General features: G+C 42.9%; 1 protein-coding gene across 1 annotated transcript in view; it reads left to right on the forward strand.

Moving 5' to 3' along the window:
• Positions 1-27,468, forward strand: part of LOC135506054 (5'-nucleotidase domain-containing protein 1-like) — a 79,415-nt gene that overhangs the window by 35,950 nt on the left and 15,997 nt on the right. The window contains exons 7-9 of the mRNA XM_064925428.1: positions 3,466-3,640; positions 19,350-19,447; positions 27,299-27,420. Of these exons, the coding sequence (XP_064781500.1) occupies positions 3,466-3,640; positions 19,350-19,447; positions 27,299-27,420 (395 nt within the window). The remainder of the gene's footprint in view (positions 1-3,465; positions 3,641-19,349; positions 19,448-27,298; positions 27,421-27,468) is intronic.

The following is a 27,468-nucleotide window of genomic DNA, read 5'->3' on the forward strand; positions in this document are numbered from 1 at the left end:
GCGTTTTTGATCCAAAACTGGTCCCGAATTCCAATTCATACAATATGTTATGAATTTGTAGGTGGTTAAGATCCCGTTCAATCTGTTTAAGAATGTTAGCATGATGGATAACATGATGAATAAAGCTTCCAGTACAAATCTGTATTTCAAATTAAAATAACAAAAATGACTTTGGCTTTACTAAATAGATCATTTTATTTGCAATGCATGGCTTGTCATTGCTGAAACATTCAAGAGATTCTCATCTGGTATCAGTCTCCCTCTTCTTCTGCTGAGGTGCATGAATAGGGTTGGTCTTGTTCTTGGTAAATGCAATGTTGCTTTTGTACCACATGATGGCAGTATGCTCAAATATATCCCATTTAGCAGACGCTTTTGTCCAAAGCGACTTACAAGTCGGCTGGGGCCACTACTTTTTTACATATGGGTGGTCCCAGCGGGAATCGAACCCACGACGCTTGGCGTTGCAAGCGCCATGCTCTACCGACTGAGCCACACATATTTTACAGCCTCTAGAAAGTCTTGTTTTAGTTTGTGAAGGTAGAGGGTCCTTAAGAGAGTGGCGGTTGACATAAGATTTATTTTCTTTACAGAATGTTGGAGCTGTAACAGATGTCCTTTAGCATGTCACCCTTATATACATGTTGCAGATGGAAGCACTTGCAACTCCTACATAGAAGGCTACGTAGATGTGAGTCAATGTTTGTGTGTAGCCCATTCCTAGCTACAGAAGACATTCCCATTGCATACACGGAACGTTAGATAGCTATTTATCATTTGCACATGGGCCTCTGGTGTCTAGAGCTTGTGAACTGCCTCGGGACAGATCTAGGATCAGCTTCACCTCCCCCAATCCTAACCTCAACCATTAGTGGGGGAAATGTCTAGGGGCGACTTCACCCTACTCCCATGCTATGCAGCTAGCTAGCTATTTATCATTTCCCCATGCAACTTCTGGTGTCTGTAGCTTATTACCTTTGTTGAGTTAAGGACTCTGGGCTTGTTGCCTTGAGAGAGGGAGTGGAAAAGTAGAATAGAAGGGTGAGTGTCCTCTCCTCTCCCTGCTGTCTGTAGTGTGTGCACTGTGATGCTCCCTCCCTGAGAGCTCCTCTCCTCCCCTTTCTCCGTGCCAGGATAAACACCTGGCCTGCACTGGCCTGATGAATACACTCCACCCGGGATGTTTCCCTATGCCTTCTTTTCTCTTACTTGTCAGAAGTGGCTCTGCTTCTCTTTTCACATATTGGTCACGTTCTTTTGCTCCGGTGCAAATACAACTCTACTAAGTCCTGTTTTAATAAGCTTGCAAATGTGTTAATGTTCATTTTAAATTTGGCCTTGTGTCTCCTGTGTATATGACAAGCATATCAATTGCATTCCAGTGAGGGTATGGTACAATGCAATATTTTCCCTGGGTTCCTCTTAAAAAGAAAACAACAATTAGTAGAAAAGCATGTGTTGCCACTTCAAATGACCCCCTCCCATTATAATGTATTCAGATTGCTTTTGGTTCTGCATTTTAGCAGGCTGTTTTCAGTACAGCAGGTTAAGTGGGATGTTTTGACTCCCTGTTTTTATAACAGAGATCAGAGCATTGTACCAAATTTAGCCCGGCTGGAGGTGCCTTGGAGCAGCCTATGGGTCTTTGAAGAACAGACTGCCCGTACTGCTGTCTGAGTGGGGGTGAGACGTGACCCATACATCCCCCTAACCTCCTGCTGTTTCCTGTGATATAGCTCAGGGAGTGAGCTGTCCACTCTGTGGTTAATTCTACATAAGTCAGTCTTGTCCTTCAGTCCAGTCAGTGTCACAGGGCACCATCTCATCATCCTGGCCAGACTGAGAATGCATCCCAAATGCCACCCTATTCCTTTTGTAGTACACTACTTTTGACTAAGGCCCAAAGGGTTCTGGTATTAAAAAGGTGCACTTTATAGGGAATAGGGTGCCGTTTGAATGTGTCTGCGGCTCATTATCCTCTAATGAAAACCATATACTGGTTGAGAGCCTTCTAACTTCGAACAGACAGTCCACTGGTTTAGAAGGAGAGTTGTGCCTGTCTTCTGACCTTGCCTGCCAGGATGGCACAGAGCCGTATTGAATAGAATTCATCCACTTGGTTAGAGCTGTCTTCCAGATGACATTTGTAATACTCCCAATTGTACATGGAAAATAGAACAACCAGAAGATCATCCTTGGCTTAGCTTACTGACTTACCCACACGTTAATGAGAAAATAGATGTTCTGTGTCCCATGATTGTCTCTCAAATCCATTACAACTCTTCGTGCATAGGACAAGGCTTTACTTCTTTGACAGGAACAGCTTTTTGGAAAGAGAGAGGAGTGTGGTCATCATGGAATTCTTGTAATGAAATTGCTTTCTTCTCCATCCAGGGATAATGACCCTGTGTGTGTATGTATATATTTGTATTTGGGGGGGGGGGGGGTTGAGTTGGTCTGAAGACATATTTGTTTTGCAAATGGAAAATAAAGTACACTACATGACCAGAGGTATGTGGACAACTGCTCGTCAAACATTCCAACATCATAGGCATTTAATATGGAGTTTGTTCGAGCTTTACCTAGTTTAACTAGCTTTACCTAGTTAAATAAAGGTTACATTTAAAATTACACCACTCCAGCCGACGCTTGGCATTGCACATAGAGATCTTAGGCTTGTGTGCGGCTGCTCGGCCATGGAAACCTATTTCATGAAGCTCCCAACGAACAGTTCTTGTGCTGAAGTTGCTTCCAGAGGCAGTTTGGAACTCGGTAGTGAGTGTTGCAATCGAGGACATATGATTTTTACACGCTTCAGCGCTCGGCGGTCCCGTTCTTTGGGTTTGTGTGGCCTACCACTTTGTTGCTCCTAGACCTTTCCACTTCACGATAAAAGTATTTACAGTCGACCGGGGGACCTCCTATGGGGGCAGAAATTTGATGAACTGACTTGTTGGAAAGGCGTCTTCCTATGACTGTGCCACTTTGAAAGTCACTGAGCTCTTCTTTAAGGTCATTCTACTGCCAATGTTTGTCTATCGAGATTCCGTGGCTGTGTGCTTGATTTTATACACCTGTCAGCAACGGCTGGGGCTAAAATAGCCTAATCCACAGATTTGATGGGGTGTCGACATACTTTTGTGTATCTACAGGTGAAGCTAGGATCTTCATTTGAGCATTTTCTCACAGGAGGAAAATAATCCTGTAGCAACAGGAAATGTTAGTTATTCTGTGGAATATAATTAATGGACATTTTTCCAGGGGTTGATACATTTTTAGTTAGGGCAAGTCAAGTCTGACATTTTAAAGTGGTAACCTTTTTTAAACCTTGAATAGGCTAAATGTTTGCATTTCCTGCTGTGCAACAGCATGATCAAATGAAGATCCTACATCTATTCTACATCTCAAGTATTAGCTACTATGCAAGTTATGGGTCTCTAAGTGTTTTGTTTGTCTGCCCCTCAGAGGATGCTGGGTGGTACTTTCCCAGTGTGAAGAGGGACCCTGGTCGTTACCTGCAGCCCTGCTCTGAGTCTGTCAAGACCTGGCTGAGGAGCATGAAGAGTGCAGGGAAGGTCCTCCTGCTCATCACCAGCTCCCACAGCGACTACTGCAGGCTCATCTGTGACCAAATCCTGGGGTGAGTTAGTAGTGCACAATATGTCATTTGGGACGCAGACCATAAAACACACCTGTTGGGGGCAAGGCACAAACCATATTGGTTTAGCCCCAGTATGTGAGATGGGAGAGCAGAACCAGTCGGGCTATAATTACTTTATGGTTTTATGATGAGCCCCTAATGTAGAGCTACTTAACTCCAGTCCAGGAGGGTCTAACACTTCTGGTTGTCTTCCTCTCCTTCAAATAAGGGACTGTTTTAGACCTGGGATACCAGGTGAGTGCAATTAACTACCATGTATAAACACAAACCAGAAGTCTTTTCGGCTTTCCAGGATCAGAGTTGAATTGCCCTGCCCTACTGGCTCATCTCTCCCAACCCACATTGCGTACAGCTCTCACATGCCATTACACCTCATTCTTTCAGTCACCAGAGCATCCGCTGACCAGCTAGCAAGTGTCTTCACTGATATTTGGGGCGGCAGGGTAGCCTAGTGGTTAGAGCGTTGGACTGGTAACCGAAAGGTTGCAAGTTCAAATCCCCGAGTTGACAAGGTACAAATCTGTCGTTCTGCCCCTAAACAGGCAGTTAACCCACTGTTCCTAGGCCGTCATTGAAAATAAGAATTTGTTCTTAACTGACTTGCCTAGTAAAATAAAGGTACAAAAATAAAATAAAATAAAATATTTTCAACCTCTCCCTGACCCAGTCTGTAATACCTACATGTTTCAAGCAGACCACCATCGTCCCTGTGCCCAAGAACGCCAAGGTAACCTGTCTAAATGACTACCGCCCCGTAGCACTCACAACTGTAGCCATGAAATGCTTGAAAGGCTGGTCATGGCTCACATCAATGCCGTCATCCCAGACACCCTGGACCCAGTCCAATTCACATACCGACCAAACAGATGAGGCAATGTCTATTACACTCCACACTGCCCTCTCCCACCTGGACTAGAGAAACACTTAGGTGAGAATGCTTTTCTTTTGACTATAGCTCAGCATTCAACCCCATAGTGCCCTCCAAGCACATCACCCCCTCAACACTGTGCACTGTCAACTCTCATTCCCACTCAGCCCAGCAGAAATGAGCCTGACCATTATGTAGTGGTGCTGGTTGGGCTAGCAGACTCTCCATAGACCCATTATTACTAGCCAGCAGTAGCTGTGGACTGACCTAGACCAGGGGACTGGACTGTCAGTAACCCCCCCCCCCTCCCCCCAGTGTACACTATGTGGTCTAGGGTTATTATTCTAGCCTAAAACCTATTACACGTTCGGTCAGGCAGTCTTGCGGACTGTTGCTGTGGCTGGTCTTGCTGGTGGCAAGGTGTGTTTAATAGAATGCCTTCGTGAAGTGTCTTTGCACATGATCTAAACAATCACACATCACCAGTATTACTTCACAGTGGAGAACTTGGTTGTGAGTTTTAATCCAACCAATGCCATAGCCTAGCAACAGCAACGTTTGATGCTCATCTGGTAAGTAACCAATCACACATCCAGATAATCTATTCTTCTGTCCCACTCTGCTAGTGTAGCTGGCCGTTATGATGGACAGTCAGACTTAGGGGAGAGGGGCTGAAAGTGGACCGTTTGTTCTGGATGCCTGCTCGGTCTTCAGGGACCTCTGTGGCCCAGGCTTTCCCCACAGATAACTGAAGCCAGGAAATGGTGCAGGCTGTGCCTTGCCGTGTGGTGGCTCAGGGATAAGCTTAGCTTTGTTCTGCTGTACGGGGTTGGCCTGCATGTGAACCTCCTGTGTGAGACAACATTTGGCTCCACAAGAAACTCAGATTAGTTCCAGTCTGCAGTCTATAAACAATATGCATTTCAACACCTCTCTAATGCATAGACACTCCCCAGTGAAGAATGCCCCTCGTGATCTGACTTTGGTTTCTGTTGGGAAGAAATAATGTCACCTCTTTTTAAAGCCCATGCTTCTCTCAGGAACACCAAAGAGGCGTGTAGGCTGTGGATCAGGGACAGAGAGCTGTCAGAAGTCGCACAACAAGACCAGGGATGCCAGACAGACCCCTACGTGCCAAGTGTAGCTAGGTGTCTCCTGGCCTCTCCTGCCGTTGGACACAGCAAGATGAAACCACAACAGTCTACATTACAGCTTCATTTATACACTCACCGGCGAGTGTATTAGTTTATACACTCACCGGCCAGTTTATTAGTTACAACACCCCATATACTAAATTGAAGAAGCCGTTCTATTGGGCACTCAATCACCAACACTGGACAATTGAGGAGCGGAAAAACGTTGCCTTGCCCGACAAATGCTGTTGCGTCATGCTGATGGCAGAGTCAGGATTTGGCGTTAGCAGTCCATGGCCTCATCCTGCCTGGTGTCAATGGTACCGCTGGTGGCGGTGGTGTACTGGTGTGGGGAATGTTTTCCTGTCACACGTTAGATCCCTTGATACCAATTGAGCAACAAAGGTTTCCGACACCTTGTAAAATCCATGCCCCGAAGAATTGACTTTTTTTTTGGCTGGAGGCAAAGGGTGGTCTGACCCAGTACTAGAAGGGTGTACCCAATAAACTGGACGGTGAGTATATGTTTGCTCCGACTGGTATTTTTAGACCTCCCTGTAATACTTTTTGCTGGCTAGAATTGGATGCATCTATAATGTTATGTCAGGAATATATTTGACTAGCTCCTAAGTCTGTAGAATGTGGATTTTCACCAGTGGAGGCTCCTCAGAGGCGGATAGGGAGGACCATTCTCCTCAGTGAATTTCAGAAAATGTTTAATATTGAAACATTTAAAAAGTTATCCTTTTTAGATAAAGCTTGTGTCTTCCACTGGGTACATTGACTTCAATATAAAACCTAGGAGGCTCATGACTTACTATTTTCCACATTGTAGAATAATAGTGAAGACAACAAAACTATGAAATAACACACATGGAAACATGTAGTAACCAAACAGGTGTTAATCAAATCAAAATATATTTGAGATTCTTCAAATAGCCACCCTTTACCTTGATGATAGCTTTGCACACACTTGGCATTCTCTCAACCAGCATCACCTGGAATGCTTTTCCAACAGTCTTGAAGGAGTTCCCACATATGCTGAGCACTTGTCGGCTGCTTTTCCTTCACTCCCCACCCGACTCATCCCAAACCATCTCAATTTGGTTGAGGTCAGGGGATTGTGGAGGCCAGGTCATCTGATGCAGCACTCCATCACTCTCCTTCGTAAAATAGCCCTTACATAGCCTGTAGGTGTGTTAGGTTATTTTCCTGTTGAAAAACAAATGATAGCCCCAATAAGCCAAAACCAGATGGGATGGCGTATCGCTGCAGAATGCTGCGGTAACCATGCTGGTTTAGTGTGCCTTGAAATCATAAATAAATCACAGATCACATCATTATGTGTGTGAATTATTATGAAATTATGTGAAATTCCACAAATTAACTTTGAAGGCACACCTGTTAATTGAAATGCATTCCAGGTGACTACCTCATTAAGCTGGTTGAGAGAATGCCAAGAGTGTGCAAAGCTGTCATCGAGGCAAAGGGTGGCTGTTTGATTCCATATGTGTTATTACATAGTTTTAATGTCTTTACTATTATTCTTCAATGTAGAAAATAGTAAAAAATAAAGAAAAACCTTTGAATGATTAGGTGTTCTAAAACTTGTGTACAGTACATGTCAAAAGTTTGGACACACCTACTCATTCAAGGGTTTTTCTTTATTTTTACTATATTCTTCTACATTGTTAAATTATTTTTCAGTCTTCAACTTAGAAATGCTACCAAAACATTTTATCGAAACTTGTTTACAGATGATGGAGTCACGCATGATTCACCCGACAATATTTTGAAAGAGGAAGTAAAGTTCTAATTTCAGTCTCCTCCATCTCCACTAACTGAAGCTAATTGTATGGATTTTTGTCCTATTAATAATGAAACATTTGCATCTACAGAAAGACTCATGTGAAGGCCAAATTACAGAGGAGGAACTTCTTGATGCAATTAAAGCCTTTAAGTCTAGGAAAATTCCAGGGCATTGTTTCATACCAGTGAAAGTGTACCAAACTTTTTTTTATATACTCAGAGGACCATTATTAGCATGTTTTCAACACTCCTTTATAAACAATAGATTATCGGACACGCAATAAGAAGGTCTGATTTCATTATTACTGAAACAGGATCCAAGTGGTGTATATATAAAGATCCAGTCCATTTAAAAAAAGAGCTGGAGGCATCTTACACTTCAGTGTTGTGATGCAAATTTCTAGCTAAATGCTTGGCGCATAGAATTGAAAAGGTATTGTCAGATATTATTCATCCTAATCAGACAGGTTTTTTACATGGACGATACATTGGCGATTAATATAAGACAAGTACTGGAAACAATAGAGTACTATGAAATATCGTGGAAACCAGGCCTGGTTTTCATGGCTGACTTTGAAAAGGCTTTTGATAAAGTACAACTGGAGTTTACATATAAATGTCTACAATATTTCCATTTTGGAGAATCTCTTGTAAAATGGGTTAAAGTTATATATAGTAACCCTATGTGTAAAATAGTAAATAATGGTTACATCTCAGAAAGTTTTAAACTGTCAAGAGGAGTAATGGCGCCGACAGAGATGGTCGCCTCGCTTCAGGTCCTTTGGAAACTAAGCAGTTATTTGTTTTAAAGTATTATTTCTTACATTGTTATCCCAGAAAAGCTTGTGTTATTACATACAGCAGGGAAGAACTATTGGATATAAAAGCGATGTCAGCTTACCAACATTACAACCAGGAATACGTCTTTCCCAAAGTGGATTCTTTGTTCGGACCTCCACCCTGGACATGGGATCTTATCCCAGAGGCCGACCCAAAACAACACGGTCACCGCAGGAGAGGCAGACAGAGCGACCTACTGGTCAGACTCAGAAGGCGAGCTCACCATCCACCGCTTCCGAGCATATTACCCACCAATGTCCAATCTCTAGATAACAAGGTGGATGAAGTTAGGGCACGAGTTGCCTTCCAGAGAGACATCAGAGATTGTAACATTCTCTGTTTCACGGAAACATGGTTCACTCGGGATATGTTGTCAGAGTCAGTACAGCCACCCGGTTTAGTCATGAATCGTGCCGACAGAAACAAACATCTCTCTGGTAAGAAGGGCGGGGGTGTATGCCTTTATGATTAACGACTCATGGTGTAATCACAACAACATACAGGAACTCAAGTCCTTTTGTTCACCTGACCTAGAAAACCTTACAATCAAATGCCGACTGCATTATCTTCCAAGAGAATTCTCTTCAATTATAATTACAGCCATGTATAACCATACATCCTGAGGCTGCATCTATTGTAGCTGGGGATTTTAACAAAGCTAACCTGAGAACAAGACTTCCATCAGCATATTGAATGCATAACACGAGCTGGTAGCATTCTGGATCATTGTTATTCTAACTTCCCGCCCTGCCTTTGGCAAATCTGACCATGACTCCATTGTGTTGCTCCCAGCTTATAGCCAGAAACTAAAACAGGAAACGCCAGTGCTCAGGTCTATCCAACTCTGGGCTGACCACGCTTCAAGATTGCTTCGATCACGTGGACTGGGATGTTTTCTGGATAGCCTCAGACGATAACATTGATGTATACGCTGACTCAGTGAGCGAGTTTATTAGCAAGTGCATCGGAGATGTAGTACCCACTGTGACTATTAAAACCTTTCCTAACCAGAAACTGTGGATTGATGGCAGCATTCAAGCAAAACTGAAAGAGTGAACCACCGCCTTTAATCATGGCAAGGCAACTGGAAACATAACCGAATACAAACAGTGCAGCTATTCCTTTCGCAAGGAAATCAAACAAGCAAAGCGCCAGTATAGAGACAAAGTAGAGTCGCAATTCAACTGCTCAAACACGAGACGTATGTGGCAGGGTCTACAGACAATCACGGATTACAAAAAGAAAACCAGCCCCGTCGTGGACATCAACGTCCTGCTCCCAGACAATTTAAACAACTTATTTGCTCACTTTGAGGATAATACAGGGCCACTGACACGGCCCGCTACCAAAGCCTGTGGGCTCTCCTTCTCCGTGGCCAACATGAGTAAAACATTCAAACGTGTTAACCCTCGCAAGGCTGCCTGCCCAGCCGGCATTAATAGCCGAGTCTTCAGAGCATGCACAGACCAGCTGGCTGGTGTGTTTACGGACATATTCAATTAATCCCTATCCCAGTCTGCTGTCCCCACATGCTTCAAGATGGCCACCATTGTTCCTGTTCCCAAGAAAGCTAAGGTAACTGAACTAAATGACTACTGCCCTGTTGTACTCACTTCTGTCATCATGAAGTGCTTTGAGAGACTAGTCAATCACCTCCACCCTACCTGACACCCTAGACCCACTCCAAAATCCTACCGCCCCAATAGGTCCACTGACGACGCAATCGCAATCACACTGCACACTGCCATAACCCATCTGGACAAGAGGAATACCTATGTAAGAATTCTGTTCATTGACTAGAGCTCAGCATTTAACACCATAGTACCCTCCAAATTCATCATTAAGCTTGGGACCTGAATTTCTTTTAACTAGGGAAATTGTGTCACTTCTCTTGCATTCTGTGCAAGCAGAGTCTGGGTATATGCAACAGTTTGGGCTGCCTGGCTAGTAGCGAACTGTGTGAAGACCATTTCTTCCTAACAAAGACCGTAATTAATTTGCCAGAATTTTACATAATTATGACATAACGTTGAAGGTTGTGCAATGTAACAGCAGTAATTAGATTTAGGGATGCCACCCGTTAGATAAAATACGGAATGGTTCCGTATTTCACTGAAAGAATAAACGTTTTGTTTTCTAAATGATAGTTTCCGGATTTGACCGTATTAACAATCTAAGGCTCGTATTTCTGTGTGTTATTATGATTTCATATTTGATAGAGCAGTCTGACTGAGCAGTGGTAGGTAGCAGCAGGCTCGTAAGCATTCATTCAAACAGCACTTTTGTGCATTTGCCAGCAGCTCGTTGCTGTGCTTCAAGCATTGCGCTGTTTATGACTTCAAGCCTATCAACTCCAGAGATTAGGCTGGCTTTACTATAGTGCCTATAAGAACATCCAATAGTGAAAGGTAAATGAAATACAAATGGTATAGAGAAATAGTCCTACAATTCCTATAATAACTACAACCTAAATCTTCTTACCTTGGAATATTGAAGAATCATGTTAAAAGGAACCACCAGCATTCATATGTTCTGAGCAAGGAACTTAAACGTTAGCTTTCTTACATGGCACATATTGCTCTTTTACTTCTCCAACACTTTGGTTTTGCATTATTTAAACCAAATTGAACATTTCATTTCACGTTTCATTATTTATTTGAGACTAAATTGATTCTGTTGATGTATTATATTAAGTTCAAATAAAAGTGTTAATTCAGTATTGTTGTAATTGTCATTATTACATATATATATAAAAATCAGGCGATTTAAACGGTATCGGCTTGTTTTGGTCCTCCAATAATCGGTATCGGAAAAATCATAATCAACCTCTAGTTTCGACCCCGCTCTGTGCAACTGAGTCCTGGACTTTCTGACGGGGTGCTCCCAGGTTGGGAAGGTAGGAACAACATCTCCACCCCGCTGATCCTCACTGCTGGGGCCCCACAAGGATGCGTTCTCAGCCCTCTCCTGTACTCCCTGTTCACCCATGACTGCGTGGCCATGCACGCTTCCAAGTTAATCATCAAGTTTGCAGACGACGCTATAGTGGCAGGCTTGATTACCAACAACGGCAAGACGGTCTACAGGGAGGAGGTGAGAGCCCTGAGAACTAGACTTCCATCAGCATAGTGTGGTGTCAGGGTTATAACCTCTTACTCAACGTCAACAAAACAAAGGAGATGATCGTGGACTTCAGGAAACAGCAGAGGTAGCACCCAACCCCCCACCCACATTGACGGGACAGTTGCAGAGAAGGTGGGAAGTTTAAGTTCCTCTGCATACACATCACGGACAAACTGAAATGGTCCTCCCACACAGACAGCATGATGAAGAAGGTGCAACAGCACCTCTTCAACCTCAGGAGGCTGAAGAAATTTTGCTTGTCACCTAAAACACTCACAAACTTTTACAGATGCACAATTGAGAACACCCTGTCGGGCTGTATCACCGCCTGGTACAACAACTGCACCTCCCTCAACCGCAAGGCTCTCCAGAGGGTGGTGCGGTCTGCACAACGCATCACCAGGGGCAAACTACCTGCCCTCCCTCCAGGAGACCTACAGCACCAGATGTCACAGGAAAGCCAAAGAAATCATCAAGCACAACAACCACCCGAGCCACTGCCTATTCACCCTGCTATCATCCAGAAGGCGAGGTCAGTACAGGTGCATCAAAGCTGGGGCCGAGAGACAGAAAAACAGCTTCTATCTCAAGGCCATCAGACTGTTAAATTATATGAGCAAAAAATATTCAATATTATTTAATGGTAAGCCAGGCAAATTTAAAAGGGCCTATTTATATAACAAATATGAATTCGGAGGGCAGAAATTATTAAATATTAAAGCTTAAGACCTCTCACTGAAGGCATCAGTCATAAAAAAGTTAAATACTAATATACTAGTTATACTGGTAAATTAGTCAGAATGTCTCACCCCGTGTTCAATAATGGCCTTTTACCTTTTATTCAGATGACATCTGCTCACTTTCAGTTATTTGAAAACAAAATAATCTCAAATATCGTTATATTTATCAATAAGCCTAAGAAAGTTGGTTGCAATTTCAGTTTAATCCACTTGAAAAGACAACAAATAATACAACAAATATTTTAGTTTGGGCCGTAATTATTACATAACATTGAAGGTTGTGCAATGTAACAGGAATATTTAGACTTATGGATGCCACCCGTTAGATAAAATACGGTCTTGTTTTCGAGATGATAGTTTCCGGATTCGACCATATTAATGACCTAAAGCTCGTATTTCTGTGTGTTTTATAATTAAGTCTATGATTTGATAGAGCAGTCTGACTGAGCGATGGTAGGCACCAGCAGGCTCGTAAGCATTCATTCAAACAGCACTTTCCTGCGTTTTGCCAGTAGCTCGTCGCTGTGCTTCAAGCATTGAGCTGTTTATGACTTCAAGCCTATCAGCTCCCGAGATTAGGCTGGTGTAACTGATGTGAAATGGCTAGCTAGTTAGCGGGGTGCTCGCTAATAGCGTTTCAAACGTCACTCACTCTGATACTTGGAGTGGTTGTTCCCCTTGCTCTGCAAGGGCCGCGGCTTTTGTGGAGCGGTGGGTATCGCTGCTTCGAGGGTGACTGTTGTCGATGTGTTCCTGGTTCGAGCCCAGATAGGGGCGAGGAGAGGGACGGAAGTTATACTGTTATACTGGCAATACTAAAGTATTCTTAAAGAATAACTAACAGGTCTGGGAGAGCTGGAATTATTACTGGTTGGGAGGTGATCAAATACATATGTCATGCAATAAAATGCAAATTAATTACTTAAAAATCATACAATGTGATTTTTTGGATTTTTTTTTTAGATTCCGTCTCTCACAGTTGAAGTGTACCTATGATAAAAAATTACAGACCTCTACATGCTTTGTAAGTAAGAAAACCTGCAAAATTGGCAGTGTATCAAATACTTGTTCTCCCCACTGTAACTATTGTAAAATAGTTTATCTTTAAAATATGTATAAACTGAAGGTAGAAGCCTAAGTGTTATTGTTTATTAGTTTACTGCAATTGGGGGAAGGCTGGTAGGGTTTATGGGGAATAATAAAGGTACAGTGCCTTGCAAAAGTATTCATTCCCCTTGCCGTTTTTCCTATTTTGTTGCATTACAACCTGTAATTTAAATGTATTTTTATTTGGATTTCATGTAATGGACATACGCAAAATAGTCCAAATTGGTGAAGTGAAATGGAAAAAAATATATATCTTAAAAACAGAAGTGGTGCGTGCATATAAGTGCATCAAGGATGTCGTCCCCACAGTGACTGTACGTACATACCCCAACCAGAAGCCATGGATTACAGGCAACATTCGCACTGAGCTAAAGGGTAGAGCTGCTGCTTTCAAGGTGCGGGACTCTAACCCGGAAGATTACAAGAAATCCTGCTATGCCCTGCGACGGACTATCAAACAGACAAAGTGTCAATACAGGGCTAAAATTGAATCATACTACGTCGGCTCCGACGCTCGTCTTATGTGGCAGGGCTTGCAAACTATTACAGACTACAAAGTGAAGCACAGCCGCGAGCTGCCCAGTGACACGAGCCTACCAGACCAGCTAAATCACTTCTATGCTCTCTTCGAGACAAGCAAAACTGAGTCATCCATGAGAGCATCAGCTGTTCCGGATGACTCTGTGATCACGCTCTCCGTAGCCAACGTGAGTAAGACCTTTAAACAGGTCAACATACACAAGGCTGCGGGGCCAGATGAATTAGGATGTGTGCTCCGGGCATGTGCTGACCAACTGGCAGGTATCTTCACTGACATTTTCAACATGTCCCTGATTGAGTCTGTTATACCAACATGTTTCAAGCAGACCACTATAGTCCCTGTGCCCAAGAACACAAAGGCAACCTGCCTAAATGACTACAGACCACTCACGTCCGTAGCCATGAAGTGCTTTGAAAGGCTGGTAATGGCTCACATCAACACCATTTTCCCAGAAACCCTAGACCCACTCCAACCTTAGACCCACTCCAACCCACCCCCCAAACAGATCCACAGATGATGCAATCTCTATTGCACTCCACACTGCCCTTTCCTACCTGGACAAAAGGAACACCTATGTGAGAATACTATTCATTGACTCCAGCTCAGCGTTCAACACCATAGTACCCTCAAAGCTCATTACTAAGCTTAGGAACCTGGGACTAAACACCTACCTCTGTAACTGGATCCTGGACTTACTGACGGGCCGCCCCCAGGTGGTGAGGGTAGGTAGTAACACATCCGCCAAACTGATCTTCAACATGGGGACCGTCAGGGGTGCGTGCTCAGTCCCCGCCTGTACTCGCTGTTCACCCACGACTGCATGGCCAGGCACGACTCCAACACCATCATTAAGTTTGCAAACGACACACAGTGGTAGGCCTGATCACCCACAATGACGAGACAGCCTATAGGGAGGAGGTCAGAAACCTTTTTTTTCACCTTTATTTAACCAGGTAGGCTAGTTGAGAACAAGTTCTCATTTACAACTGCGACCTGGCCAGGTGGTGCCAGAATAACAACCATTCCCTCAACGTAACCAAGAGTAACGAGATGATTGTGGACTATAGGAAAAGGAGGACCGAGCACGCCCCCATTCTCATCGACGGGGGTGTAAGGGAGCAGGTTGAGAGCTTCAAGTTATTTGGTGTCCACATCAACAACAAACTAGAATGGTCCAACACACCAACGCAGTCGTGAAGAGAGCACAACAAAGCCTATTCCCCCACAGGAAACTAAAAAGATTGGGCATGGGTCCTGAGATCCTCAAAAGGTTCAACAGCTGCAACATCGAGAGCATCCTGACTGGTTGCATCACTGCCTGGTATGGCAATTGCTCGGCCTCTGACCGCAAGGCACTACCGAGGGTAGTGCGTACGGCCCAATACAGTATATCACTGGGGCTAAGCTGCCTGCCATCCAGGACCTCTACACCAGGCGGTGTCAGAGGAAGGCCCTAAAAATTGCCAAAGACCCCAGCCACCCCAGTCATAGACTGTTCTCTCTACTACCACATGGCAAGCGGTACCGGAGTGCCAAGTCTAGGACAAAAAGGCTTCTCAACAGTTTTTACCCCCAAGCCATACGACTCCTGAACAGGTAATCAAATGGCTTCCCGGACTATTTGCATTGTGTGTACAACCCCTCATTTACGCTGCTGCTACTCTCTGTTTATCATACATGCATAGTCACTTTAACTATACATTCATGTACATTCTTCCTCAATTGGGCCGACCAACCAGTGCTCCCGCACATTGGCTAACCGGGCTATCTGCATTATGTCCCGCCACCCACCACCCGCCAACCCCTCTTTTACGCTAATGCTACTCTCTGTTCATCATATATGCATAATCACTTTAACCATATCTACATGTACATACTACCTCAATCAGCCTGACTAACTGGTGTCTGTATGTAGCCTCGTTACTTTTATAGCCTCACACCTGTATATAGCCTCGCTACTGTTATTTTTCACTGTCTTTTTACTGTTTTATTTCTTTACTTACCTATTGTTCACCTCATACCTTTTTTGCACTTACTTACAGGTTAGAGCCTGTAAGTAAGCATTTTACTGTAACCTGTTGTATTCGGCGCACGTGACAAATAAACTTTGATATGATATGTATTCACCCTCTTTGCTATGAAGCCCCTAAATAAGATCTGGTGCAACCAATTACCTTCAGAAGTCACATAATTAATTTAATGAAGTTCACCTGTGTGCAATCTATATACACCTGTTCTGAAAGGCCTCAGAGTCTGCAACACCACTAAGCAAGGGGCACCACCAAGCAAGTGGCACCATGAAGACCAAGGAGCTCTCCAAACAGGTCAGGGACAAAGTTGTGGAGAAGTACAGATCAGGATTGGGTTATAAAAGAAATATCAGAAACTTTGAACATTCCACGGAGCACCATTAAATCCATTATTAAAAAATGGAAAGAATATGGCACCACAACAAACCTGACAAGAGAGGGCTGCCCACCAAAACTCACAGACCAGGCAAGGAGGACATTAATCAGAGAGGCAACAAAGAGACCAAAGATGAGCTGCAAAACTCCACAGCGGAGATTGGAGTATCTGTCCATAGGACCACTTTAAGCCATACACTCCACAGAGCTGGGCTTCACAGAAGAGCGGGCCAGAAAAAAACCATTGCTTAAAGTGTTTGCCAAAAGTCATGTGGGATAGTCCCCAAACATATGGAACAATGTACTCTGGTCAGATGAGACTAAAATTTAGCTTTTTGGCCATAAAGGAAAACGCTATGTCTGGCGCAAACCCAACACCTCTCAACATCCCAAGAACACCATCACTGTGAAGCATGGTGGTGGCAGCATCATGTTGTGGGGATGTTTTTCCATCAGCAGGGACTGGGAAACTGGTCAGAATTGAAGGAATGATGGATGGCGTTAAATACAGAGAAATTATTGAGGGAAACCTGTTTGTCTTCCAGAGATTTGAGACTGGGATGGAGGTTCACCTTCCAGCAGGACAATGACCCTAAGCATACTGCTAAAGCAACACTCAAGTGGTTTAAAGGGAAGCATTTAAATGGCTTGGAATAGCCTAGTCAAAGCCCAAACCTCAATCTAATTGAGAATCTGTGGTATGACTTAAAGATTGCTGTACACCAGCGGAACCCATCCAACTTGAAGGAGCTGGAGCTGTTTTGCCTTGACGAAAGGGCAAAAATCCCAATGGCGAGATGTGCCAAGCTTATAGAGACATACCCCAAGAGACTTGCAGCTGTAATTGCTGGGGGGGGGGGGGTGAATAGTTATGCACGCTCAAGTTTGCAGTTTTGCGTCTTCAAAGTGGTAGGCATGTTGTGTAAATCAAATGATACCACCCCCCTCAAAAAAAAAAAACTATTTTACTTCCAGGTTGTAAGGCAACAAAACAGGAACATTGTCAAGTGGGGTGAATACTTTCACAAGCCACTGTATATTCTAAAGCAAGTGTGTATATGTATGTATGTACACTGCTGTTCAAAAGTTTGGGATCACTTAGAAATGTCCTTGTTTTTGAAAGAAAAGCACATTCTTTGTCCAATAAAATACCATAAAATTGATCAGAAATATAGTGTAGACATTGCTAATGTTGTAAATGACTATTATAGCTGGAAACGGCTGATTTTTTTATGGAATATCTACATAGATGTACATAGGCTCATTATCCGCAACCATCACTCCTGTGTTCCAATGGCAGGTTGTGTTAGCTAATCTAAGTTTATCATTGAAAAAGGCTAATTGAGCATTAGAAAAACATTTTGCAATTTTGTTAACACAGCTGAAAACTGTTTTCCTGACTAAAGAAGCAATAAAACGGGCCTTCTTTAGACTAGTTGAGTATCTGGAGCATCAGCATTTGTGGGTTTGATTACAGGCTCAAAATGGCCAGAAACAAAGTACTTTCTTCTGAAACTCATCAATCTATTCTTGTTCTGAGAAATGAACGCTATTCCATGCGAGAAATTGCCAAGAACCTGAAGATCCCGTACAACGCTGTGTACTACTCCCTTCACAGAACAGCGCAAACTGTCTCTAACCAGAATAGAAAGAGGAGTGGGAGGCCCCAGTGCACAACTGAGCATGAGGACAAGTACATTAGTGTCTGGTTTGAGAAACAGACACTCCACAAGTCCTCAACTGGCAGCTTCATTAAATAGTACCCACAAAACACCAGTCTCAACGTCAAAGGTGAAGAGGCAACTCCGGGATGCTGGCCTTCTAGGCAGAGTTCCTCTGTGTACTTTTTCCCATCTTAATATTTTATTTTTATTGGCCAGTCTGAGTTATGGTTATTTCTTTGCAAATCTGCCAAGGCGGCCAGCATCACGTCTCTTCACTATTGACATTGAGACGGGTGTTTTGCGGGTACTATTTAATGAAGCTGCCAGGGTGTATGACTCTGAGACAGATATGGTCCTGCATGCATATGACCTAGCTTTAGAATTGTGAGTTTTATATCAAAAGGCAGTGCTCTGAATGATCCTGGGCCTCCATTCGGGGTAAGTACTGTACCTGACCACGTAGGGCTTCAGTGAGAGGTCTCTTTCTCATAGTGTAATCCCCATCAGCTCTAGCCAGGTCAGCAGAGAGGAGGTCCAGGTAAACTCCTGGAGACATGATGCGACCCTGGTCTGAATGTCTGCTAGTGCTTGGAGCGTGATGCTAACACTAAGCCAGTGTTAATAATTACCATGACTGTATGTCTTTTTTGGCCTGAGTTTGTTTTTCTCAACAAACAAAAAAAAGTGTTCCTTAATTTGGGCATGCTTTTCATCCAAAATTCCGAATGCTGCCCCCTACCCTAGAGAAGTTAGATTAACTGCCCTGTCCAATTTACAGTAGCTATAACAGGGAAATAATACCATGCTATTGTCTGAGGAGAGTGCACAGTTATGAATTGTATTAATATTTATTATTTAACCAATTAGCCACATGTGGGCAGTCTTGATACAATATTTTGAACAGAAATGCAATGGTTCATTGGATCAGTCTAAAACATTGCACATACACTGCTGCCATCTAGTGGCCAAAATCTCAATTGTGCCTGGGCTGGAATAATACATGATTGTCTTTCTCTTGCATTGCAAAGATGATGGTACAAAAAAACACACTTTTTTTTCTTTGTATCATCTTTTACCAGATCTAATGTGTTATATTGTCCTACATGCATTTCACATTTCCACAAACGTCAAAAGGGTTTCCTTTCAAATGGAATAAAAAAAATATGCATATCCTTGCTTCAGGTCCTGAGCTAAAGGTAGTTAGATTTGGGTATGTCATTGTAGGCGCAAAACAATAAGGGGGCCGATCCTTAAGAGGTTCCTTAACATTTTCCATGTGCTCTTTTCATAAATACACTGTTTATGGTTCATGTTTTTTATAACATTGCCAATGTTTAGTTCAAGTATGAGTTTTTGTGTGCAACACAAATCCAATTGGATAGCGGCCAGGTTTTGATCTCACAGTATTTGCTGATGTATTTTAATAATCAGGGGTTTGTTTCTCATTGGCTGTTACAGGAAGGACTGGGAGGAGCTGTTTGACATCATCATCACCAACGCCTTGAAGCCTGGATTCTTCTCACTGGTGCCCCAACAGAGGCCCTTCAGGACCCTGGGTGAGTACCTGGTTCCCTGCCTGTCTGTTGGTCTGCCTGTCCATACAGGATCCCACTTCCCAGAAAACCATCAGTACCCTACGTACAGTACACTCCACCAACAGTAAACACTAGATCAGCTCTCTGCCGACATCATAAAGAGCATTACAGGGCTGTGGACTTTATAGCCTAGTGGAATCTCATGATGGTGGTTACTGCAAATTATTTCCTTTTTTTAGGATGAGAAAAGCACTACTTGTGGAGTTGTCTTCCAGAAGATAAAACCCAAACGTCAAATCAAATCTCTTCTGAAACCAGTAAGATAAGCTAGCATCAAGACAGGTGGTGACCATCACACCACCTCTACTTGCAGACATATTAGGGTTTAAACTAGGTTCATATTAGCTGTCAGTATTTCTAATTTGATCTGTTATCCACACGTGATCGTAGTTTTCCTGCTCAGGCACCTATTAAATCACGGTCGGTTCCTAAAGGTGTGCACAAACTCTGGTATGCTCCCACATCTGGACCGCGTTCCTGCCAGGAATGGATGCGGTATGTATGTAACACAATGACCCAGTTATTCAAATATTCATACCTCCTCCAGCCCTCGCTACGTTGGCAGATATAGCCTCAGTCAGTGGCTGCTGCTATTCCATACTATAGCAGAGATATTGGGAGAGATCTTATTCCATAATGTAGCAGAGATACTGGGAGAGATCTTATTCTATAATGTGGGAGAGATCTTATTCTATAATGTAGCAGAGATACTGGGAGAGATCTTATTCCATAATGTAGCAGAGATACTGGGAGAGATCTTATTCCATAATGTAGCAGAGATACTGGGAGAGATCTTATTCCATAATGTAGCAGAGATACTGGGAGAGATCTTATTCCATAATCTAGCAGAGATACTGGGAGAGATCTTATTCCATAATGTAGCAGAGTTACTGGGAGAGATCTTATTCCATAATGTAGCAGAGTTACTGGGAGAGATCTTATTCCATAATGTAGCAGAGTTACTGGGAGAGATCTTATTCCATAATGTAGCAGAGTTACTGGGAGAGATCTTATTCCATAATGTAGCAGAGTTACTGGGAGAGATCTTATTCCATAATGTAGCAGAGATACTGGGAGAGATCTTATTCCATAATGTAGCAGAGATACTGGGAGATATCTTATTCCATAATGTAGCAGAGATACTGGGAGATATCTTATTCCATAATGTAGCAGAGATACTGGGAGATATCTTATTCCATAATGTAGCAGAGATACTGGGAGATATCTTATTCCATAATGTAGCAGAGATACTGGGAGAGATCTTATTCCATAATGTAGCAGAGATACTGGGAGAGATCTTATTCCATAATGTAGCAGAGATACTGGGAGAGATCTTATTCTATAATGTAGCAGAGATACTGGGAGAGATCTTATTCCATAATGTAGCAGAGTTACTGGGAGAGATCTTATTACATAATGTAGCAGAGATACTGGGAGAGATCTTATTCCATAATGTAGCAGAGATACTGGGAGAGATCTTATTCCATAATGTAGCAGAGATACTGGGAGAGATCTTATTCCATAATGTAGCAGAGATACTGGGAGAGATCTTATTCCATAATGTAGCAGAGATACTGGGAGAGATCTTATTCCATAATGTAGCAGAGATACTGTATGCCTTGGTGCTTTTTTGGATACAGCATCACTGTCACTTATTTTGCCTCAGTTATTATGTTCCAATGGTGTTGCTGTATTTTCCTGTCAAGTTGATCACATAAAGAGCTGACAAGTACAGCTCAAAGCTAAGCTAGTTGACTATCAGCAGGTTGCTATCATGTCACCACAACAGTTTTGTGTGTGCAGTTTTATATCCATTGATAATTCAAAAGCTCATCAATTCTGTACCTACCGAAAAAAATGTAAAACCCCATTTTACATTTTTTTCAACATGAGCTTCAAGTTGATGGACTGGGACACATACTGTAAGGCAATGAGCTCTAGTCTTATACAGGACATAATAACATGATCTACTCCTTAAGAAGAGCCCCGTTCCTGCCAGGTACTGTATTCGACTGAGAGATTTTAGAAATTGATTCTTTACTTTGGCTGCTGGTGTCAGACTCCTCCCAGTCTCGTATTAAACATGACCTTCCTTCAGCGGTCATTTGTCCAAAGGATGTCAGCCAGGCCAGGTCTCTCTAAATATTTGCCTTGTACATACAGCCTCACTTTGGTTACAGTGAAAATGCCACCGGATTTCACATTCTAATCTGGAGGGGGGCTCAGAGATAGAAATGTGTGTGTGTTTTTGTGCTCAGTTGTGGTCTTCCAGAGACCACATACTTCTCATTCCATCTTCTGTCAAGGTCCGTACGTCCTCACAGCTGTGTGTGTGTGTGTGTGCGCGTTTGTGTGTGCGTGCGAGAGTCCGCACCCCCAAGTCTCTGCTTTCTATCTTCTGCCAAAATATTTATATCACATTGAACGTATCAACAACAGTGTCTAAAAGATGGCGCCGAAGAACATGGCTGACGTTTTACATTCTCCCAACCAATTGAGCTATTTTGTTATTTCTATGCAGTTTGTGTCAAAAAATGTTTTTACTTATTGTGTACATAATGCTGCTGCTACCGTAGCTTATGAACGAAAATAACTTCTGTACATCAGAAAAGCTATTACTCACCGTGGACTAGAGGTCAACCAGTTATGATTTTTCAACGCTAATACCGATACTGGTTATTGGAGAACCAAAAAAAAGCCGATACCAATTAATCAGCGTATTTATTTAATTGTAATAATGACAATTACAACAATACTGAATGAACCCTTTTATTTTAACTTAATATAATACATCAATAAAATCAATTTAGCCTCAAATAAATAATGAAACATGTTCAATTTGGTTTAAATAATGCAAAAACAAAGTGTTGGAGAAGAAAGTGCAATATGTGCCATGTAAAAAAGCTAAAGTTAAAGTTCCTTGCTCAGAACATGAGAACATATGAAAGCTGGTGGTTCCTTTTAACATGAGTCTCCAAAATTCCCAACCAACTCTATCAGGCCATAAGCAAAGAAGAAAATGCTCACCCGGAAGCGGCGCTCCTAGTGGCCGGGGACTTTAATGCAGACAAACTTAAATCAGTGTTACCAAATTTTTACCAGCATATCACATGTGCATCCAGGGAGAAAATATCCTAGACCACCTTTACTCCACACACAGAGATGCATACAAAGCTCTCCCCTGCCCTCCATTTGGCAAATCGGACCATAATTCTATCCTCCTGATTCCTGCTTACAAGAAAAAACTAAAGCAGGAAGTACCAGTGAATTGCTCAATATGGAAGTGGTCAGATGACGCGGATGCTATGCTAATAGAACTGTTTTGCTAGCACCGACTGGAATATGTTCCGGGATTCATCCAATGGCATTGAGGAATACACCACCTCAGTCATTGGCTTCATCAATAAGTGCATCGATGACATTGTCCCCACAGTGACTGTAAGTTCATATCCTAACCAGAAGCCATGGATTACAGGCAACATCTGCATAAAGCTAAAGACTAGAGCTGCCGATTTCAAGGAGCGGGAGACTAATCCCGGACGTTTGTAGGAAAACACGCTATACCCTCAGACGAACCATCAAACAAGCAAAGCGTCAATACAGGATTAAGATTGAATCCTGCTCTGCCGCTCGTCAGATGTGGCAGGGCTTGGAAACTATTACGGACTACAAAGGGAAACCCAGACCTTTAAACAGGTCAACATTCACAAAGCTGCTGGGCCAGACGGATTACCAGGACGTGCACTCAAAGCACGCGCGAACCAACTGTGAAGGGTCTTCACTGACATTTTCAACCTCTCCCTGACCGAGTCTGTAATACCTACATGTTTCAAGCACACCACCATCGTGCCCAAGGACCACCCTGTGCCCAAGGAAGTGAAGGTAACCTGCCTAAATGATTACCGCCCTGTGGCACTCACGTCGGTAGCCATGAAGTGCTTTGAAAGGCTGGTCATGGCTCACATCAACAGCATCCTCCCGGACACCCTAGACCCACTCCAGTTCGCATACCGCCCCAACAGATCGTCTACTAAGCTTCTCCTTAACACCGGGGCCCCTCAAAGGGTGTGTGTATTTAGTCCCCTCCTATATTCCCTGTTCACCCACGACTGCATGGCTAAACACGATTCCAACACCATCATTAAGTTTGCTGACGACACAACACTGGTAGGCCTGATCATCGACAACGATGAGATGGCCTACAGGGAGGAGGTCAGAGACCTGGCAGTGTGGTGCCAGGACAACTGCCTCTCCCTCAATGTGAGCAAGACATAGGAGCTGATCGTGGACTACAGGAAAAGGCAGGGCCGAACAGGCCCCTATTAACATCAACGGGGCTGTAGTGGAGCGGGTCGAGAGTTTCAAGTTCCTTGGTGTCCACATCACAAACAAACTATCATGGTCCAAACACACCAAGACAGTTGTGAAGAGGGCACGATAACAACTTTTCCCCCTCAGGAGACTGAAAAGATATGGCATGGGTCCCCAGGTCCTCAAAAGGTTCTACAGCTGCCCCATCGAGAGCATCCTGACTGGTTGCATCACCATCTGGTATGGAAACTGCTCGGCATCTGACCGTAAGGCGCTACAGAGGGTGGTGCGTACGGCCCAGTACATCACTGGGGCCAAGCTGCCATCCAGGACCTATATAATAGGCGATGTCAGAGGAAAGCCCATAAAATGGTCAGAGACTCCAGGTTATAGACTGTTCTCTGCTACCGCACGGCAAGTGGTACCAGAGCGCCAAGTCTAGGACCAAAAGGCTCCTCAACAGCTTCTACCCCCAAGTCATAAGACTGCTGAACATTTTCTTTTAAATTGCCACCGGACAATTTACACTGCCCCCCTCCCCCCCTTTGTACGCTGCTGCTACTCGCTGTTTGTTTGTTACCTATGCATAGTCACTTCGCCCCCAGCTACATATATATAGATTACCTCAACTAGCCTGTGCCCCCGCACACTCGGTTCCGGTGGCCCCAGTATATAGTGTTACTATTTATTTTAGTCTCCTTGGTAAATATTTTCTTCTTCTTGAACTGCGCTGTTAGTTAAGGGCTTGTAAGTAAGCATTTCACTGTAAAGTTTACATTTCTTATATTCAGCGCATGTGACAAATAGTTTGATTTGATTTGAACCTGCAGCCGACTTTGTCAAGGGCTGTTGTTTTAACAAATGAAAGTAGAGGTTTTCCTGCTGCTGGTCTTAAGCACCAATCAGTTAATCCAGGCACAAGGACTTTGAAGATGAAACACAATAGGAATAACAAAGTTTATACAGTTCTATTTACACAATGGAGATTCCGGTAGGCCTAAGCTCTTTTACTGAGTTCAGCTAAACATTCGATTTGTTTTCAAGGAACTTTTTGGGGCCTCCCTCCCAGCAGTTACTATTGTGTGAGTATTATGCTATGCTGTGAGAATTGTGTGGTGCAGTTTAGATTCCAGCTTCTCTGTATCTTGTATTGGCTATGCTCCACTACCCCCTTGCACAAACTGAAACAGACTGTGGTTTTTGCTAACCAGCAGCAGCCCAATCAAGCAGGCCAAAAACCCCTCTAGTCAACCAGGAATGACTATATAGATAGACTTTTCTCTTGGTGAAAAGTACTTGGCTGTTGTTGAGCATTAAGACATAAACCACGTTGTTTCTGAAGTTTGGAAAGATCATTGGGTGTTATTTATGAACTGTAAATGCTTCCATGATGTCATTGACACACTTTCCTGTATAATGTGTGACTTCTGTGAGTGAGTGCCTGAAAAAGGAGGAAGCAGACGAGCCTACATGGTTGTGTCCCAAATGGCACCTTATTCCCTACATAGAGCCCTGTATGCCCTGTTCAAAAGTAGTGCACTATATCTGTTTAGGAAACATACTCATGGAAGTACAGTAGCTCCAATTAGGCACCTGTGAAAAATCTATTTTAAATTAGTTACTTTTATCCCTCACAAGTGATGTATATGATAGTATCCATATTTGTTAGAATCCATATTTTTTACAGACTGGCTCAATTCGGTCTTATGTAGCAAAATTTGAAATAGTGTTTTTTACTTTGGAAAAGTAAAAACTGAGCTAGAAAATGGTATATCATACACTACAGTTGAGGAACAATTGGAAAGTCATTCTGCTTTGAAAGTTGATAAACTTGTAACCTCACTTTTGAGAAAATGGCCCTTGAATGTTTTGGTAAACCTACTGGAGAGCCCATCTTATTCTACACCCATTTAGCATCGTACACACACCTTAGCCCCAGCCACCCCTTTAAGGATTCACATGTGAGGCCATGTACTAAACACAAAAAGTACAGGCTGCATGACATCAGCGGCCTCGTGGTCCAAAATAGTCAATAAATCCACCCATTTTAAAAATGAATTTAGGATATGTCAATCAAGCAAACCAGGCAACTAAAAGCTACTTTCTAAACAATGTTTTGGTTCGTTTCTAGCTTGTTAGCTAGCTATCTAATGTTAAGTTAGCTGGCTAGCCAGTTCAAATAATGACAATATCATATAGCTTGACAAGGTCTTCATTGTTACAGGAAAATAAACTCTACCAAAGAAATCTTAGAATGTAGACACTGTCTCATTAGCCTAACGTTATATCCTAATTTGACTTTGGTGCAGGTCTCATTACCGTCTCTGGTAAACACATACTATATCAAATAAAATCAAAGTTAATTTGTCACATGCACAGGACACAGAAGGCGTAGTGAAATGGTTACTTACATAGAAGAGTATTTTGTTTAGGCATGTAGCTAGCTAGCTAAACAAAGAACCATAATCCCAACTCCTAACGTTACTACCTTGCATGAATCTGCAGGTAGCCAGCTAGCCAACCAGGTTCAGTGTTAGATGGCTAACATTAGGCTATAACTAGCCATGCAAATGCCTCTGAGATATGAATAATATTACTACACAGATCATATACGCAACGTTAGCTAGCGAGCCAGCCAGCTAACCGTACGCTTTAACTTGAAATTTAAACTACTTTCTGCCAAAATTAGAAACATATAACATCAGAAAATTTAGCTAGCTAGACTATCCTACCCATATACATGGATGGACGCTTCTCCCTATCGGTCACGGATGCCATGGTTCCCCTGAGTTTGAAGATGTAATCTGGATACAGGTGTTTTATACAACAGCCTTCTGTGTGTTCTTTTTTCAACTCCCTCTGCATATTTGCAATCAAACAACAGAATTTTCTCCATCTCCTTAGCTATCGTACTCTAATTCCACCGGGCATTCCACTGTATTCAAAACTCGGTCCTCCAGAAAGTGGAGAACAACACTTTTGCAGTTCTACATTATATCTTTAAAAAAATCTCTGTTAGAAAAGATTACCGACACATACTGACCAGCTCATGTTATAGACAGAAGTGAGCTACATGGTAGACAAATCCGAACTAATCTCTCGGCATGTCCAACCCATCCAATATCTCAGCCCATCATAGCTAGTGGAAAGGTTCCTGCCTTTTTCTGTGGCTAAACCAACTAGGCTTGTAATTTCACCATTTTATTCATATTTACAGATGGCATACACGTTTGTTCTAAGGCATATGAAATATTCCAGAATGCATTTCTGCCCCCCCAAAAATGTGTTTTGATTTAAAAAAAGTTTACGTTCAAATGCCTCTCCTGTGAAGTAGTGACACGCGACATACGCCTAGTTTCCTGAAATATGTCACATTTGCTTGTGGGCCCAGTGTTGAGTTATGTGGTGGAGAGGTAGAGAGGTGTCGTGGTTGTGTGCTAAGCGGTGTGGTCGATCTGTGTGGTTACTTTGTGGTTGTTGTTGTCTTTTTCCTGGCTGTAGTGAATGATGTGGAGGAGAGTGAAGGGCTGCCATCCCTGGACAAGCCTGGCTGGTACTCTCAAGGCAACTGGCCCCACCTCCACCAGCTGCTCAAGATCATGACTGGCAATCCTGAGCCCAAGGTAAGATTGATAGATTGGTTAGTTGGTTTAATCTTTTCTTATCCTTCA

Source organism: Oncorhynchus masou, chromosome 19 (genome assembly GCF_036934945.1).
Source record: "Oncorhynchus masou masou isolate Uvic2021 chromosome 19, UVic_Omas_1.1, whole genome shotgun sequence".
In the NCBI taxonomy this organism is placed as follows: Eukaryota; Metazoa; Chordata; class Actinopteri; order Salmoniformes; family Salmonidae; genus Oncorhynchus; species Oncorhynchus masou.